Source organism: Talaromyces rugulosus, chromosome II (assembly GCF_013368755.1).
Source record: "Talaromyces rugulosus chromosome II, complete sequence".
NCBI lineage: Eukaryota > Fungi > Ascomycota > Eurotiomycetes > Eurotiales > Trichocomaceae > Talaromyces > Talaromyces rugulosus.
Genome location: NC_049562.1, coordinates 6,070,077 through 6,087,456, shown reverse-complemented (window position 1 = coordinate 6,087,456; position 17,380 = coordinate 6,070,077). Strand labels below are relative to the sequence as shown.

Here is a 17,380-nt window from a genome sequence, read left to right as displayed (position 1 = left end):
TAACATGAATATTTTTAGATAATTCACACCTACCTACAGATTACCCTTTTAGGAAACGCCGATTGATATGCTTAGTCATGAACGTAGCACGTGACCAATTTCGCCGTGATTCCGCAATTTTTGGCTTCAACATCTTCAATGTTTTGTTGCTCCGGATCCAGCTCCAAACACAGCTCCACGCCATTGGTTGCTCTGATTTATAATATCATCCCGGTTGTCGACTATTTTCTTTCCTTTCCTCAATTACAAACCGTCGTTTTACATTCGGCGCAGCCAAAATGATCTGCCAACGTTGCCGAACTCACCTTCTCTCGCGAATCCAATTCCAACAGCACGTTGTTCGCTCGCCTTCAACATGCGGTCCCTCGCTACTAGCTAAGAGCCAAACTCGCTTTTCAAGCACTGACACACCCAAAACTCCCGCCACGCCTCCTCCGCCAACGCCCACCAAACCGGGTATCGGCGCCGTGAATGTTTCTGCTGCGGTCTCGTCTGCGACACCGGGCGTCTCCCAGCCTCTAAGCACACCTACAGATGGAGTGCCACAGCCTCCTGCATGGGTCAACCCTGGTAAAGGCCCTGCAGCAGCAGCCGCTGCTGCCTCATCGCGTGAACCAAGCAGCTGTGCTGCCGGTACCGTTATGTCGGGACTCAATTATATCAAGAACAAGCCGGATATCGTTGCGCTGGAAGACCATGAGTATCCAGAATGGTTGTGGAAGTTGCTTGACAATAAAAGCAACAATAACAAGAAAGATGGTGGTGTTGATGTTAGCTGTATGTCCCTTTTTTACCCTTGTACCTATTTTTTCCCCTTTCACTCTTCATGTTCTAATTTGGTCGTTTTAGCATTGAACAAAAAACTACGGAAAAAGCACGACAAGAAGATGGCGGCATTGGCCGCTTCTCGTCCTCGCAAGATACCCGTTCACGAACAAGCTGTCGATATCACGCCGGCCAATTACAACTCCTCGCAAGATGGCCCAAGAGATGTTGTCGCCGAGGCTGCGGATAGCCTCGCGAAGAGGGAGACAATCACAAAAAGTGCTAGGGAAGCGAGGAGGAAGGGCATTCGCGAGTCCAACTTTTTGCGTGGTTTGTAGGGTTATTCGCGGCACCCTTGAAACTTTACGGAATGCGCCTACATTCAAAATCTGTATTAATATGATAGATGGTACTGGATGTATATTTAATTCTGGTCAACTGGTGAATACTTGTAGGATATGACTAGTGAATTTAGTGTTTACATATTTCTTAAATCTTGGAAATAGGCCAGTCCTTGGTCTCGCCCTGGCCTTCTAAATATGGTAGACATGCTTCCCAATGCTTGCGAAGAGAGCCGTCTCCTGTTTTCAGCAGGGCATCGAACGTCTTTAGACAAGACCTTTCATGCCATGCCAGCCACGAAGCGAGAATGAAATCTGCGTAGCCTGGTTTCTCGCCTTCTAGGAACGGACCAGGGTTCCTTCCACTCTCTGTCAACATGGTGGTGAAGATCTCGAGCTTCTTCTGTGCCTCTGCCCAGATATCTTCGTATTCCTCGTCGGTTTTGGGCAATATCTCCGACAAATTATTAAGATCCGGGTATCTTCTTCTCATGTTTGGTACGCGCGTTTCGTGGAAATACTCTTGCCCCCTTTTATCAAGCATCGCATGGACTTTGGGGAGAACGATGACGAAAGTCTTAGCAATGGCGGGGTTTAGAAGCTCCTCAGTGGCGTGTGCGAGCGCGTAACTTGCTTGTCCATTGGGGAAGATCGAAGGGTATTGCGGTGCAGGAAAAGTCTTTTCTAAATGATTCGCAATTGGAAGAGAATCATTTAGAGCGCCATGAGCGTTCTCCGTGATCGAAGCTTTGTGCGCAATAGCTGGAAGCGTATATTTGATGGTGGTGCCTGTCGGTTTCATCTCCAGGCGCTCTGACAGAGGCGCAATGTCAGGATACGAAACCCATGACTGGGTGTATTTGATTCCCTTGAAATTCAGGACGGCGCGTGTTTTGAGGGTGTTGGGTGACCATGACTTGCGCGCTCCTACATTTGTAATTAGCATTATGTAGTTTGAGTGACAGGTTCCAGAAACTTCTTGTTACCTTCAAGGTCGCATGTCAGATCGAAAAAGTGGACGGGCTCGCTGGAATCTGTCATTGTCTTCTGTTCTGGACCAAAGGAGTCTTAGAGCGAAAAAGAATGAATTATCACGCCTCTTCATGAGGACAATCGGCATGCTATATACCACCCCGGTGGGGCTGTGTCAGGGCTGCGGGGTATGCCATAATGGATTGCTGACATATAACTAGCGATAGCCGTAACTTTACGGATATAGACTCATTGCGAGCTGGAGTGAAGTGTGTCTGTCATCGCTAGGATGGGGTTAAGAGAGAATGATGAAGGTGTGGATGGGTGTGTAGTAGTAGAGGCCTGCCTGATTGGTGCCTTAGGGACGACGGCTCGTGAGGAAAGAGCTGGCGGTGAACTCAACTGCGACTTGAAACAAAAGGGATTTCTCAGTCTTTCAGGACCGTTTGCTCTCTGACTTGTGTCCTTTTTCTAGAGCATCATTGATACATTCCGTGGGTCAAGAGGCGGTCAGTCCTCACTGATCTCGCTTGTGCTGGGGCGATTTTATTGGAGAACGAACTGATATGTGGCCTGCTCGGGTTTCCACTCGAGCTGTTTCTTTCCTGAGCACCTCACCTCTCCTCTCTCCTCTTAACGAGTGGATTCACCTCTTGTGCGACCAGAGCCCGACGATATCCAATTCGCATCCTCCTCCTTGGTTTATTCCCTATTTCAAAAATCAAAATGGCTAGCGCGGAAGCAGCTGGCTCTGCAGATACGACGACGTCTTTCTCCGCGTCGGTGCTGGCACACCTGAAGCAGATCCATGAGTCTTTACGCCAGAATGGCCCAGAACCCGATTTTGGGTCCGTTCAAGACGATGCGATCGTTCCACAGGAGACGGACAAGCTCGGATCCAAAAACGAGAACCTCGCATCCTTCGGTGGTTTTTTGAATTACATGGCTAGCCCTGTTGCGCGCGCCCACCGAGATGCGGAGAACTCTGATCTCTCCTCACAGATCGCACATTACTACATCTCATCCAGTCACAACACCTATCTTACCGGCAATCAGCTCTATAGTGAGGCGAGCGCTGCGGCATACACGAATGTAAATTCCTCTTTTGTCATCTTGCGTAGAATGGTGCATGTATTATTCTATTGTCTTGCCAACATCCCTGCCTATTGACAAAAAAGCGGGGGCAGTGGGGAGGCTTGCAAGAAGACCAATACCACCATCGGGATATATCCTTCGTGCATTTGAAGCTAATGTATGCTAGGTTCTTCTCCGTGGCTGCAGGTGTTTGGAAATTGACGTTTGGGACGGCCTTTCTAGGTCACCCAGTATAAGTAACTCTAGCCCTAGCTCCAGCTCCAGCTCCAGTCAGAGTGAATCTGGCAAGGAAAAGAAGCAACCTCCGGTATGCCAAATTTCACTCAATTTTGATTCTGGCTAATACCACAGCTCCTTAGAGCCAAAATCCGAAAGGCCATTCACGCATGAAGTCGTTGTCGGATGGTGTGCGTCAGATAGTCAAGCGAGCGGCGTCAACCCGTAGTAGAAAACGCCCTGATACGCTGCGTACTCAGGTGCTCAAAGAGAATACTCCGAGTACGGCCGAAGATTATGATCCTCTAGCTGTGCGCGAGCCTCGTGTGCTGCATGGCCATACTTTGACAAAGGAAGTATCCTTTCGTGACGTCTGCTATGCTATACGTGACAATGCATTTGTGGCTAGCGATCTCCCGGTGATCGTCAGCTTGGAAGTCCATGCTGATCTCAACCAACAGCAAATGATGGTAGACATCATGCGAGAAGCATGGAAAGACTACTTGGTGGAAATAGACTCCGGAGAGGAGGCGGATCTTCCGCGCTTGGAAGATCTTAGAAACAAAATCCTGATCAAGGTCAAGTGGTCTCCACCTTCCAAGGCTGCTGAAGAAGCCGAGGAGACTGAAGAGAAGATCGAAGAGGCTGAAGCTGGACTCAAGAATCTGGATGTAGCTGCTGGCGAAAATACAGATCCTCAAAAAAAGCAAAAGAAAAGCAAAATTCTTCATACCCTGAGCGAGCTTGCAGTGTATACCAGAGCTTATCATTTTAGCCACTTCACCCAGAAAGGTAATTCCACTACGCATTGAAGTTTTAACTTACATAATGCTAATGCACGCTGTCAACAATAGAAGCGGCAATGCCAACCCATGTCTTTTCTTTATCTGAGGCTGCTGTCAAAGATGCGCATGAGAATAACCGCCAGGCTCTCTTGAATCATAACCGCGACTTTCTAATGCGAGTCTACCCCTCCGGTATTCGGTTGAACTCGTCAAACCTCAATCCTATTTTCTTCTGGCAGCAAGGGGCGCAAATGGTTGCTCTCAATTGGCAGAATTGCGACAAGGGCATGATGATAAATGATGCCATGTTTCCCAATGGAGTTGGTTGGGTAAAAAAACCCTCTGTATACCGAAACATTGCCAACAACGCCGATTCCTGCAGCAATGCCTTACCAAATGGCACTATCCAAACGTTGGATTTGTCTATAGACATTTATGCCGGCCAAAATATCCGAAACCTGACCGGAAACTCGGCATCTGGAAAGGGCTTTCGCCCGTACATAATTTGCCAGCTTCATTTATGCAAGGCCGACGACATACTAACAGACGCTGCCGAGGTAGACAAAAATTCAAAAGAAGCATCAGCCAATGAAAAATCTTCTAAGAAGTACAAGTTAAGGACTAAAACGAGTACTGGAAACGACCCGGATTTCCAAGCAGAGAAAATGGAATTCCCACGCGCAGAGAGAATATTGCAAGACATGTCTTTCATAAGGTATGTGATAATAATTTCGTATTTGTTTTACTTTCTTTTTCTTGACTTTGGCAATTTTCTTTCTCCGTGTGATTCCCATTACGCAGCCTCTTGGTGAACTCTATTCTCCCTACTGCATTGTTATATGTGCAGACTACCGACGCACGTTGAAGCACTATCATACCCGGCGGCAAGGTTTCGTCTTGCCACCCGTTTCTTGGAAACGGGCATACTGGCATGTGCAGTCATCACGCGCTTTTCCTTTAATTTGATTAGTTGGAAAGTAAACTGTTCATCTACGAAGTTAGTAGGCTTCGTATGACACATACATGTCATTGAGGATAAGCATTGACGTGTATGGTTGCCCAATTATATTGGGAGTTGCTTTCAATACGGCTTGTCTTCCAACGGATGCCCCTTTTCATTGCCATGGATTGATTTCCGGCCTAGAATTTTAGACACATCTGCGCAGAAGAGCTAACGTTTTCCTTACCTGCTGTACTTGCAGATTCAAGATCAAAGACAACGAATTTGGACGACGAGATAGCCTCGCGGCATGGGCCTGTATTCGACTCGACCGACTCAAGCAGGGATACCGACTTGTGCACCTCAAGGATCATCTGGGACAGCCTTCGGCAGGCGCTTTATTGGTCAAGATCAACAAGCGGGTCTCTGATTCCTGATTAAGTTATTGCCCATTTTTTTCTCTCAATTTCATTGTACCTGATTCCATCCACAAAGCAACCAATGACTGCGTCATTGGTTGAGGGGGGTGTCGTCGTGTTCTTGGCATATGCCTGCAGGGAGAAAAGCACTTTTTGCAAGTTTTTTTTCCGGTAGAAAGGTACCCGAGACATGCACCAATTGTGCCAAATAAGTAGATACTCGGTTGTTTGACTAATTAAGAGCGATTAAGAGCGATATTATCACACCTAATTGAAACCTAGTAGTCAAGCCGGGATTATTCTCATCCGCCCTTAAGAGAGTCCTATGACAAGAACTAAACCCATGGTTGCGGGAAATGCAGATGTATGATGGAGGGGGTGCCATACTACCTCGCAGGTTACCCACCCCGTGCAGGTGTCCCGAAAGCTTGCAGACTGTTGCCATGCCTTTTCTAGCCAGTACTAGAAGTATACACCGCCCATTCGTATGCTGCCCTCATGCATCGAGAACAATTTCAGTTGAGCTGCGGGGTAGGGTATGATCATCGAGGATGGCCAAGCGTGGGAAGAGTGTGGTCGTATAGCCCAAGAAGATGGCCTAAAGGCTGCATAAATTGGTACTATTTGTAGTAATAGGTACGAAAAAGTATCCACTGCTGACCGACTATCTCGCGGCTAAAAGCCACTGTTGCCTGAGGGAAGTCCGGCATCGCACAATGGCAATCAAAATACCCCGACCCGACTAATGTAGCTGGGCCGCACGGATTTTGTACCAAGTTTAGCAATGGCGTCGAATTTGCCGCGATCATGCACACACCATCCGGAGAAACCTAAGAGAGGCTTGCTAGACCCAGATGGCTTCTTTCAAAATCTCTTCGATGACAGCCAGGATGCTAGTATAGGAATCATCCACATATTGAGATTTCTGAAGGGACAAAGAAACCCGAGCCTTCCCGGGGATAAGTCACATACCCGCAGTAGACATGCCATTTCCAACACACACGCACTAGGTCAGAATTTCGCCTGCATGTGCGCAGTCCATTCCCAACTACCAGGGTTAAACGCCGAAAATACCAAACCAACACATCAAAGGATGTTCGTCACATCTTTCCTCTTCGGTTGTCGGACAGGGGTGACGTAAAATGTTGATCTTTCAGGGCCCAGTCGAACGTCGCTTGATCGTTAGGTTGCTCTCGGTGGAATACTCATTCTTGCTGTATCTAGTAAAGCCTTCCAGCTTATAGCTCCGCTTGACGGTGGCGTGATAGTTCGTGAATCCGGTCCAAATAACAGGGGTCGAAACACGCCAGAAGGCACATTCCGGGCTAGTTCGGAGACTCGTTGCTGAAAACCACCAAAAAAGCACCTTCAATGACCTGTTGGAACCAACAAAACACCTGTGTTTCCAACATGCCATAAACTTGGGTGGCCACTCAAATCACAATGATCCCCACGCCTCATCACCCGCTCTTGCCGCAGCCTTCGTGTTCTCATTTCCCCGATAAGCGAAAGGGAAATTCCCGATTGGCTTCATGCGGGCCAAGTAGAACCTTTTCCTGTAATGCAACCGCTAAAGGCTTGCCTGATAATTCCAAAAAGTGAATCTTTGATATATCATTCTCGCGAGACAGGGTCGTGGCTAGCCATCGGCCCTGTGGGGGTTCTCACAAGGCAGCGGGAAAGCGGGACCAGACGACATACTGCTGCGCCATTAGTCAATTGGTCCTGGCATGTAATTAGCCTTTGTAGTCCAGCTTGTATTTTCACAATATCCTTTGTAGGTTCAATTGCTGAAGCATCAATTCACTTTTAAGCTCAGAAGATTCTCCAACATACCGTTTATTTGCGTGCCAAGTCACATGGTGTCTTATAAATTGACCAATACAAAGCAAGTGAATACTCGAGATTAACGAGCATATCGCTCTCAAAACATCACAGAGCCATTGAGAGACCCAACAGTATCAAAGGAACTGCAAGTGGGATTGTATTTTGCACCTAGCCAATCAAGCCTTTCAACTAGGTTGGCTGGCGCCAACGAAGACTGGCATGGGGATCGATGACGTTAGCAAATTGCATATTTAGATTGCATTTTCACACTTGCCATTGTGGTAAAGAAGCATCTATAGATTGTTGGTGTTTCTCAGCTCCACCCACCCCTCCCAAAGCAAGCCCATCATGAGCTGACCTCGATATTGCGGCAGGTTTCTGAAAATTTAGCTCCAGAAAAGACAGGTCCAGAATACCACCCGCGTAACCGGTTGAATAGTGTCGAAGATAAAGCGGACACTTGGAGTGAGCCCATAAAAGTGGTTTATCCTGTGTGATTCATGCAGGTGTTACTTGCCTATGCACAGTATCGAGCACACCAGAGTCGAATTGACAAAGAAATCATCAACCCGCGCTTTTCGTCGAGCTTTCGATCCTACTCGTGAACAACCTGCAACGCCGACCGGGGTGGTTGCATCCTCAAGCGTAGAAGAGAGGTATAAAGAAGTTGGAAACCCCATACCGATGTTCAATCATCAACACCATTCCTCCTATTACCGACTTCAAATCTTGAAATTATTCCCTCTGGAGTTCCCTTGAAAAGACGCGCGGTTCAGATCAGCTATTGAAATGGACTCGATTGAGACTTCCCTTTTCGGCATCGTCCAGCCCGTAGCCCAAGTGAGGGGTCTATACCTCAGCGGCGACGGCGACGAGGCACTCCCCTCTGTTGAAAGTGCGGAGCTAGGTCTGATATCTGTTCCGGTATGTACCTCGTTTCACTTTCATTGCGTAATTGATCGTGGAACTAAGCTGGGGTATGATATTTGAACAGATGCCTGGCGTGCGCTGCCAAGGCTGTGCAGCGAGAGGTCAAGAGACTTGGGTCATACCTGGAAAGGCATGCCATGTTTGCGGCACCGAATGCAGCCGTTTGGCTTTGAATGACGGTATAGCTATCCGTTCCAAGCTAATAGGAATAGAAATATGTATTGCTAACGAGGGCATAGAAGACCTGGTAGAGTAGGTGACAGCTTGTCGGGGGGATTTTGGAGATGAGTATTGGGGTGAACAGTGATGCAATGAGGCCAGTTGTTTGTGATGTTGCTACCTCGATGTGGGCGTACGCAGATGATTGAGTGCGTTGTATGTAGCCTGTCGTTTCCGTATATTTCTGCAAAAAAAATCTTCTTTCTCTGCTTCTCGTGGAGTGAAACCGAATTGTCCAAAAGACGACGCCGACGATAGTCGCTGTAGTCATACACGGCACGAAAATGCCAGGCGGTGTTGTAGTGCTGTAGAATAAGGACAAGCCCATGTCCAAGTAGCTTAATGAAACCATGTCGTAAAGTGTAGCAGCCTGTCGAGGGAATGAATGTCTTCCATCTGGAGGAGGGTGAAGCAAGCAGAGAGGTCATATGCAGGTGGTCGCCCTGGGGTCCTTCCCGCAAAACGCAAGCTTCCGTCAACACGACAGGTATTCTATCCTGGCACGACAAACCCTTCATCATCACGTCTCTGAGAGCCGGTCGTCTGGATAAAACAGCATCTTGACTGGTTCTGTGAAACCAAGAGGGCTGTTCACTTATCTGTGCCTTTTTCCGTGCCGATATCGACAAGTCGAGGCGTTTTCCGTTGGCCGACGTGGCGGTCATGCGAACCAGGTATGTAAATGACAACGCCTATACAATAATGACACCGTTAACTTAGAGCAACGCGTATAGAATCCTCATTTAGCAATGACAAAGATCAAGTCATGTTGCGATCCATCTCACAATAGCCTCTAGCATCCGTTAGCCGTGATCACGCGAAGTCTTCTCGGCCTAGAATCCCTTTCACGGGATTTTTGACTTGAGAGTTGACGATTGGAACGATTTGAACGACGTCCTGCGGGTTCTATTCTTAAATCACGCCTGTCATTAACGCAAGCGCGACAAGTGCTTCAATTCGACAGTACTGGAAGGCCCGTGGTGGACACCGGAGAGGTCGCAACATGGTTTCGAATAAATGCCATCGGCATACAGCTTGGGAACCATGTGGCATATATTTGTCTTTTTTTATTGTTAGGTATTCAAGTTTGACTCTTTCTATTGCAAAGGCAAAGGGCTGTTACTTACTTCAAGTACCAAACAGGCTGGCTTTGCTGCGAGATCTACTTCGCGTAGATTAGAGGCTTAGGAAACACGACGAGGAAAAAATCGAGAAACTTTGTCAAACTCTCAACATTTTATGGCAAGAGCATAAGTAGGCGAGCAAGCGAGCGATGTCGATGGAGGAAGTTTCAGAGAATCAAGTGGTAGGTGGGATGCGAAGCGAAAGCGACGCCATCAATAGCGCCGAGTATGTGACGCCCTCTTTGAACACATGCGGGGTAGGTTTCCCCTAGGAATGAGCAACCATTTACGTGTTAATTCTCACAGGGCCTGGGCAAAGGAACGAGATACCATGGTTCAAATGGCAACGCGTGCACCTACCCGAAGTTCCGAAGGACGGGAGGTTGACCAGCCTAGGAGTCTGGGCTTAGGGAAAACCCGCATATTCTGCTGACCTGGGGAATAGAGAATCATTAAAAGGTATCGTCTCTCGTCCTCTTGGGAAATGCGCACAAAGGGCACGATCTGTGTACTGGGTCAGGCGTTACTTTACTAGGGCGGGTCAGGCTATACGACTACGTATCGACAATACCCGCCCATCCTTCTCCGGATGCTATTCGTGAGGAATCTGATTCCAGAGCCACTTGAGACAATCAAACTTTCAGCTCAATGCCGCTATTGGTACTACCACAGGGGTGTACACGGCATCGGTCTGGAGAGCACGAATAGTAGGAGACCCAACTGTTGGGAAGGGCGCTTCTTGCAACATGCAAGTACCCTCGAAGACAGGGACGTACACACTACACAGGCTTGTTACGGCGGAATTTACGGAGGACAGAAATTAAACAACGATGGATGCGCTATGCGGCTAGGTATCCAACATGTCGCTGACGCGGGGCCGACTAAATCAATACTCCGTATCTTTGTCGTGTTTCTGGCTTCCAGAACTGAGATCATTTCTTAACCTGGTATTTCGGATCGTACGGTGTAGTGGAGTTTATCCACCTGCAAGATCATCGTACGCAACTACCCTAAATGTGGCGGAATGTGCGGCCACGGCGGTTCGGATTCGACTCTCAACGCCCACATCTGCGGCTAAATACCCCGAAAGACTATCTAGAGACATGGTTGGGCTTTACGGTTACCTCGGTCACATATCGGTCACAGCGATTCAGCGAAGCTGCCTGCCAGGTCATGCACGGGGCCCACTTCTAAGCCCGTTCCGTGTCACGATCGCGATTTCCTGCGCATCAGATCACAATCGGACCAGAACCAAAAGGCTATCAACGGAGAGCAGTGGTGCTAGACGTCAAAATAGCTCATAAACGCAGCTTTTCATTTGGATTTTAGACTTCAAAAAGGCCTCAGATCAGTAGTCTAACCAGGATTGCAATGGCGACAAACATTGGGAGACGGGAAATGCAGAATATAGACTGGTGATACCACCGAGTCGTACATGCATGGAGTTTGTCGGCCACCAGAGATCTCTCCGCCACCATCGCCCTGCAAAGCCGTTTTCTTTTGCTTTTGAGTTCGAATTTAGAGATGCGGAGCCCAGCGACCTTTTACCCTACTCGGAGGCGTGATCCATGGTTTAAAAGCGGCTGGCCCACTTGGGTCCGGAGCCGGCTCGCACGGGACGCCTCACACGAAACCACCAGGACAGCAACTCTTGGAATGCAGTCTAGAAAAGTGCTCATAGCAGGGCTACGTTGTGGTATAGCTTGATAGTGATCACGTACTGCCCTCTCAGTATAATATACCTTGCAAAATGTCGACTGTTTCTGCAGACAAGTACGTCATTGGAGGGCGCGCTGAGTGTGAGAAGATGGTCAAGCAGTGGGGATTTCCTCACGTTTTCACATGGACAGACTCGAGGTAATCATCTCTTTTTTTTTTCTCACCTGTGGAGTTCTTGATTTTAGAAATACAGAATTGATGATAGTTGCTCACAGCAATGCCTATTATCCACCACACACGCACAGTTCAGTGACTACCCATCTCATTCGACGGGGTACTTTTACTATTACTTATCCGGAAGATAATGCAACCAGCGACAGCAACGAACCTAAAAAGGAAACTTTTGGAGCAGGGGACCGCATCGATGTACCCGCGGGCAAACTGCATGAAGTCTGGATTGGTCAGGAAGGATGTGAGTATGTCATTGGCGAGTGATGAACTCGGATGACACCGGGTTGGAGTTTTGGAAGAACGAATTGTTTTGGAGTCAATGGAGGAATGCAATTTTTTTGTAATTTTTAGTTGAAGAGATTGATAACTTTATTGATATTGATTTTACATGAACAAAATCAAAGCCTAATACATAAAGTAGAGTCTTAATTACGATCCCTATACATGTAAATTTCCGATCAAAGACCATATAAAACCTTGTCGTAGTAATGATACCATTACTAACTGATCCGGATGTAGCCATATAGGGTAAACCCGAGCTAGACCTAATACGTGAAGTCAACTGGCCAAGTCAACTACCAACGACATCAGCTTCTCGTACATTCTAAACGCTGCGATTTCTACTCTTATTTTACCTGACATCTTCAAATACTTTTTGAGAATATTAGTGTTTACATGAATATAACTGTAACTAATGTATCATTTTTGGCTTGTTCTATTTTTTTCTTTTTCAAGGTTGCTACTAGAAAATATCCAGAACTCTATGAACCATGAAGATGTCACTGGATCTATAAACAACAACTCCACAGACATTCTAGTCTATACCTTATGAAACGAACCTAAAGTCAAGTCTTGAAAAACGAAAAAAAAAAATTAGTATACGCCCAGTTTTTGATCATCGAGAAAGATAAAAAGTCTTACCGTTTATTTCCGCTGTCCTTGTTAGAAGTCAAATATGCATCCCGCTCCTCGGTGCTCATGGCGTCCCATATGCGCGCTCGGCGTCTATATGAAGAATCATGGTTAGTAAAGTATATCCAATGGTAATTCAGCAAGGGGATCAACGCAACTGGTTTTTCGTGTCGTAGTAAAACTTGGCCGCTATAAAGAGTACGAAACTCAGAATGGACAAGGCAATGAGAACCTTGTTTCCAGTACGGTATAACGGTTTGTCGCTGTCGCGATATATCTGAAAAAAAAAAAAAAGAACAGTTGTTAAAAAAGAAAAGCAATGGGTTGAAAGGGGAGAGTTACATTGTTTGAAATGATGTTGCTGGCCTGCACAGTCATGTTGTACAAAGCTGACGCGACGGTGCGCGTACGGACTGATCCGGCGTTTCGAGAAGTCATTGCCACGACGGCAGCATGCATATAGGGACTTCCAATAAGCAAAATGAGCAGGGTATAGCGAACCCAAGTACTAGCTCCTGCTGGGAGGGTTTCGAGAGCGACCAGTAAAGCCAAATTCCATATCTCGGCAAATGCACCAAGCAAAAGACGTTGGTTAATACGTTCAGATATCCAGACGAATAGAGCCAAATTGATAATGAATATAACATATGCCGGAATGGTCAGTAGATTGGTATGGAAAGTGTCGAAACCGAGCGCTTTTAGCTCCAGGGTAATGTAGTTGGTGGCAGGAGAGGGTGGAATCATCCACACAAGGCCGAGGAGATAGATAATCCACATGTCGTAGTCGCAAAGGGCCTCCCAAAGAAGCTTGAACGTTATGGCTTGCCGGTTGTGCATGCTGCCTTTGCTGGGGTCGTCGCGGATGACACGGTTAACCAGGATCTTTTCCTCGTGCTCAGTGAACCAGCCCTTTTTGCCTCGAACCCACCCAGCCGTCTCTGTCGGGGACGGGGGCATATAAAAGGCGGCAAAAATTCCAATGACGCCGGTGATTAATCCTTCAAGTGCGAAGAGATACCGCCATTGACCTGTTCCATCGCTGGTGTGAATGTGTAAAAAGCCAAAAGCGAGGAAAGCACCAATAATGGCCGTGGCTTCAAATGTCATCCAGAAAAAGCTGAGTCTTATAGGAAGCTCCTTGGACTTGTACCAGTAGGACAGAAATAAAATCGTGTCGGGAATGCTGCCTCAACTGTTAGATGATTTGTCAAACCTGGACAAAAGTAAAGTAAGTATACTTACAATCCGCCCTCAAACAAGCCCAAAAGTGCCCGGCAAACGTAGAATGTTGAACGACCAGTAATGAAAGCCTGGCAGGCGGCAATCAAGCTCCAGCAAACCATTTGGATGGGAATCCAACGGTCCGGGCCGATTTTCTTCGAGATCAGCTGTGAAGGCAGCTCTGCGAAAAGAAAGACGAGGTAGAAGATGGTCTGTCCGGTATTGTAATCATTCGTGTCCATATTCAAATCAGCCAACATGTTGTCAGACAGTGCCTGGGCGATGTTTCCCCGGTCTAGTTGCAGGGCGAAGAATGTCACGCAAGCAAAGGTGCAAACCCGAAGATCAATCTGGTGGTGTTAGAAATCAAACCACAAATAGAAAAAAAGGCAGAGAGCACACCTTTCGAACAAGCCTCTTTTCTTCCTCTTCCTCCCACTCAAATTCGGGATCCCAACGATGGAGGCCTTCGTACGAATCAATTGGCTTGTAGTAACGAGGGTCCTCGGATTGTTCAAAGGCGGCATCGGTTGGGATGGCGCGTCGCCTTACGACCGATTCAACAGCTTGCGGGCTCACAGCAGTTGATACCCCGGGCTTGGTTGAGTGCGAATCTGGGCTTTCAGCACCAGGCTGCCCAAAGCCAGACTTTTCGTTGTGATCCGACATGGTTCCGACCAAGCAATTGCAGTGAGATGAGGAACCAGTAGTTGACGACGTTTGTAAGAACAGGAAAAGCTATCATATTAAAAAAAAAAAAAGGTGGTATAGCTCGATCACGAATTTTTTTTCCGCTGCTTATCTCTGGCCTTTTCCCCTTTGGTTCGTTGCGTTTCAAGCTCTGCAGGCTGGACCCTGGAGCTGTGGGCATCGGCCCGCTTCGATAGCATCAGCTCCATGGTGTACTTGGGCAGATCGCGCAGGATCAAACTAGAACCTGATGCTGCTTAACCGGAAAGAAGAACGTCTCCGCATACTAGGCCGGATACATGACGACAAAGGGTGCGCGTGGCCACGAGCTCCGGGGAGAGCAACCACAAAGACGTGCGCGTTAAACGCCCAGACGAGACACGATCTGCGAATACTGCGCGGTCCAGTGGAAGCGTGATGGCGCGACGCAGGCTCGATTGACGTTATTGCAGATGGCGTGCTATCACGCAACTTGGCGGGCATGGAACGTTATCGATCTGCGAGAAACTTCCGGCAAACAGCCAAATGGAACATTTTGTTTTGTTTTTGCGCATGGTTGTTTGCTGGGATAAACAGGGGTAAATAAGAAAAGAAACGAAACAGATAGAAGTATGCTGTGGTTGTGTTGGATGGTTTCGACGTGTTGTTAAAGTGTTGGCGAGAAGGATCAATAACGACAAAGGCCCGCTTTTAAGGTTGCCCCACTGCTGCTTGAGTTCACCTTCCCCTTTGGGCTCACAGCCCTCAATAAATAGTAATCGTTTGACAAGATGATATCTACTGCCGCGTCATATCTCGCTCTCGAAGCTGGGTGTACAATCTAGAGTCTGTTCTATCCGGTGGCTTGCTTTTGACATGCATGTGTTTAGATATTGTGATACTGAACTGCAAACAATATCATTATTGACTGCTATCAATTGATACTGATAGCTATAGAACTGATCGATCCCTGCCGAAATCGGCCTGCCACATACATGTACCACCCCACACTGGGTATATTTATATCCCTCCATTACATGTATTCGCATGGTTGACACGAGCCTCAAATCATGCCAGCCTTCCCGCAGATGACGCCATAAAGGGACGCACGATTATCTACTAATCTAGCATCCCATCGCGGAGTTTTTCCGTGGTCACCCTGTCATTATTGGGATCTGAACAAAGGTCAATTGGTCTCGCTACAAACCCCGAACCCACTCCGTCTTCTTCAGCTGTTGATGAAACGCGGAACTGGCTGGGCTAGCTCGCGGATCGGATGAATAAATGAGGGGATCCAAAATAGAACCCCGCTGTCAAATGTCTAATATCGTCCGAGACGAATGAGAAATTAGGAAAACTATCCGATATCGTCTGGCCCAGCCCGGCATAGATTCGTTATTGTCGGATGACAAAGACAGGCCCGCAGGTTGGGAAGGAGAAGTAGAGTTGAGAATAATATTGTATTTTTGTTTTTTTTTGTTTTTTTTTCAAAATCCCCGGTTCTGTGCCAGACAAAAGTGACATCTCCAGCAGGGCATACATAGTCCTCCACCACTTAACGTATACACCAGGATACAACAGAGCACAAGTCATGGCGCCGGCATTGGTTGACCCGCTTCCTATCCGGGAAACTCCCGAAAAGCCAAAGTTCACAGAGGGCTTCAATAAGGAAGCCTTTATCAGTGTCAGCACTTCTTATGATAACGAGGCGGAGACCAAAGGTACCGCATCTCAACCTCCGGCCACATACCCAAACTACCTCCCCGTTTGGGACAACGAAAAGGGCGTCAAGTGTGTTCTATCCTACTGCATTGTCTTTCTTTTTCGAATCGGAATTCCTGTCGTTTGATGGTGTAAATTAACATTGCACCGCATAGATACCCCCCATGGACCCCGTTCGAGCATTACGATCACGGCAAAGATGCAGACCCGTCGTTCAAAGATCTCCTCCCAGAGGGTCAAGCGCAGGTCACCGAGGTGACACCATTTATTGGCTCCGAGGTTCACGGCGTGCAACTGAGCCAACTTACAGACGCAGGCAAAGACCAGCTGGCTCTCTTTGTCGCCCAGCGCAAGGTGGTCGGTAGGTTACACAACCAGCCCAACTAAGATATGTGACTAACCATGGACGGTGCCAATGTAGCTTTCCGCGAGCAAGACTTTGCCTCAATCCCCATTGAGAAGGCGTTGGAATTTGGCGGTTACTTTGGTCGTCATCACATCCACGTAACGTCTGGTGCACCCAAGGGATTCCCAGAAGTCCACCTCGTTCACCGAGGCGCTGACGACAAGTCCGGCTTGCAATTTTTGGAACAACACACCAACTCTATCACGTGGCACTCCGATGTCACTTTCGAGGCCCAGCCGCCAGGTACCACATTCCTGTATCTGCTCGATGGGCCCACTAGCGGCGGTGACACCCTGTTCACAAATATGGCCAAGGCCTACGAGCGCCTTTCGCCCGAGTTCCAGAAGCGCCTGCACGGTCTCAAAGCTGTCCACTCCGGTTTCGAACAGGCCAATAGTGCACAGGCAAGAGGCAGTTTTGTAAGGAGGGATCCAGTAATGCACGAGCACCCAATCGTGCGCACGCATCCTGTCACGGGCGAGAAAGCCCTGTATGTTAACCCACAATGTGAGTCAACCCCATGGGCTAGCCATTTCCCTCTGTTTGATGGTGAGACTAACGTGGTCCGGATGAAAAGTCACTCGCTACATTGTCGGATATAAAAAGGAAGAATCGGAATTCTTGCTCAAGTTTCTCTTTGACCACATCGCTCTGTCGCAGGATGTACAGACACGTGTCAAATGGGCACCGGGGACAGTTGTTGTTTGGGACGTAAGTTATCCATCTGCCTAGTTTTCTTTTGTCATGTTGGACAATTTGTCTAATTTGTGCAGAACCGTGTAACTGCCCATTCGGCGCAGTACGACTGGACCAATGGCCAGCGACGCCATCTCGCCCGTATCACGCCTCAAGCCGAGCGCCCATACGAAACACCCTTTGGAGCCTGATGAAATGAATATGTGTCGATTTGTATCATTTTGAACGCTG

At 47.8% G+C, this 17,380-nt stretch overlaps 7 protein-coding genes across 7 annotated transcripts; 5 read left to right on the top strand and 2 right to left on the bottom strand.

Moving 5' to 3' along the window:
• Positions 1–278: 278 nt before the first annotated feature.
• Positions 279–1,103, top strand: TRUGW13939_04585 (uncharacterized protein; the record flags this gene model as incomplete). The annotated part of the gene is made up of 2 exons (XM_035487756.1): positions 279–777; positions 850–1,103. 2 exons carry the CDS (start codon positions 279–281, stop codon positions 1,101–1,103), a joined length of 753 nt encoding a protein of 250 aa, XP_035343649.1.
• Positions 1,104–1,254: 151 nt separating this feature from the next.
• On the bottom strand, positions 1,255–2,147 carry TRUGW13939_04584 (uncharacterized protein; the record flags this gene model as incomplete). Its single annotated transcript, XM_035487755.1, has 2 exons — positions 1,255–2,033; positions 2,093–2,147. 2 exons carry the CDS (start codon positions 2,145–2,147, stop codon positions 1,255–1,257), a joined length of 834 nt encoding a protein of 277 aa, XP_035343648.1.
• Positions 2,148–2,804: 657 nt separating this feature from the next.
• On the top strand, positions 2,805–5,551 carry TRUGW13939_04583 (uncharacterized protein; the record flags this gene model as incomplete). Its single annotated transcript, XM_035487754.1, has 5 exons — positions 2,805–3,170; positions 3,340–3,480; positions 3,533–4,181; positions 4,244–4,889; positions 5,377–5,551. The coding sequence occupies 5 exons, from the start codon at positions 2,805–2,807 to the stop codon at positions 5,549–5,551; spliced, it is 1,977 nt and encodes a 658-aa protein (XP_035343647.1).
• A 2,598-nt stretch (positions 5,552–8,149) lies between these two features.
• Positions 8,150–8,546, top strand: TRUGW13939_04582 (uncharacterized protein; the record flags this gene model as incomplete). Its single annotated transcript, XM_035487753.1, has 3 exons — positions 8,150–8,284; positions 8,355–8,469; positions 8,530–8,546. 3 exons carry the CDS (start codon positions 8,150–8,152, stop codon positions 8,544–8,546), a joined length of 267 nt encoding a protein of 88 aa, XP_035343646.1.
• Positions 8,547–11,383: 2,837 nt separating this feature from the next.
• Positions 11,384–11,787, top strand: TRUGW13939_04581 (uncharacterized protein; the record flags this gene model as incomplete). The annotated part of the gene is made up of 2 exons (XM_035487752.1): positions 11,384–11,490; positions 11,568–11,787. The coding sequence occupies 2 exons, from the start codon at positions 11,384–11,386 to the stop codon at positions 11,785–11,787; spliced, it is 327 nt and encodes a 108-aa protein (XP_035343645.1).
• A 653-nt stretch (positions 11,788–12,440) lies between these two features.
• Positions 12,441–14,325, bottom strand: TRUGW13939_04580 (uncharacterized protein; the record flags this gene model as incomplete). Its single annotated transcript, XM_035487751.1, has 5 exons — positions 12,441–12,528; positions 12,594–12,712; positions 12,778–13,618; positions 13,678–14,006; positions 14,059–14,325. 5 exons carry the CDS (start codon positions 14,323–14,325, stop codon positions 12,441–12,443), a joined length of 1,644 nt encoding a protein of 547 aa, XP_035343644.1.
• A 1,591-nt stretch (positions 14,326–15,916) lies between these two features.
• On the top strand, positions 15,917–17,340 carry TRUGW13939_04579 (uncharacterized protein; the record flags this gene model as incomplete). The annotated part of the gene is made up of 5 exons (XM_035487750.1): positions 15,917–16,116; positions 16,203–16,408; positions 16,469–16,960; positions 17,031–17,164; positions 17,227–17,340. The coding sequence occupies 5 exons, from the start codon at positions 15,917–15,919 to the stop codon at positions 17,338–17,340; spliced, it is 1,146 nt and encodes a 381-aa protein (XP_035343643.1).
• Positions 17,341–17,380: the final 40 nt, after the last annotated feature.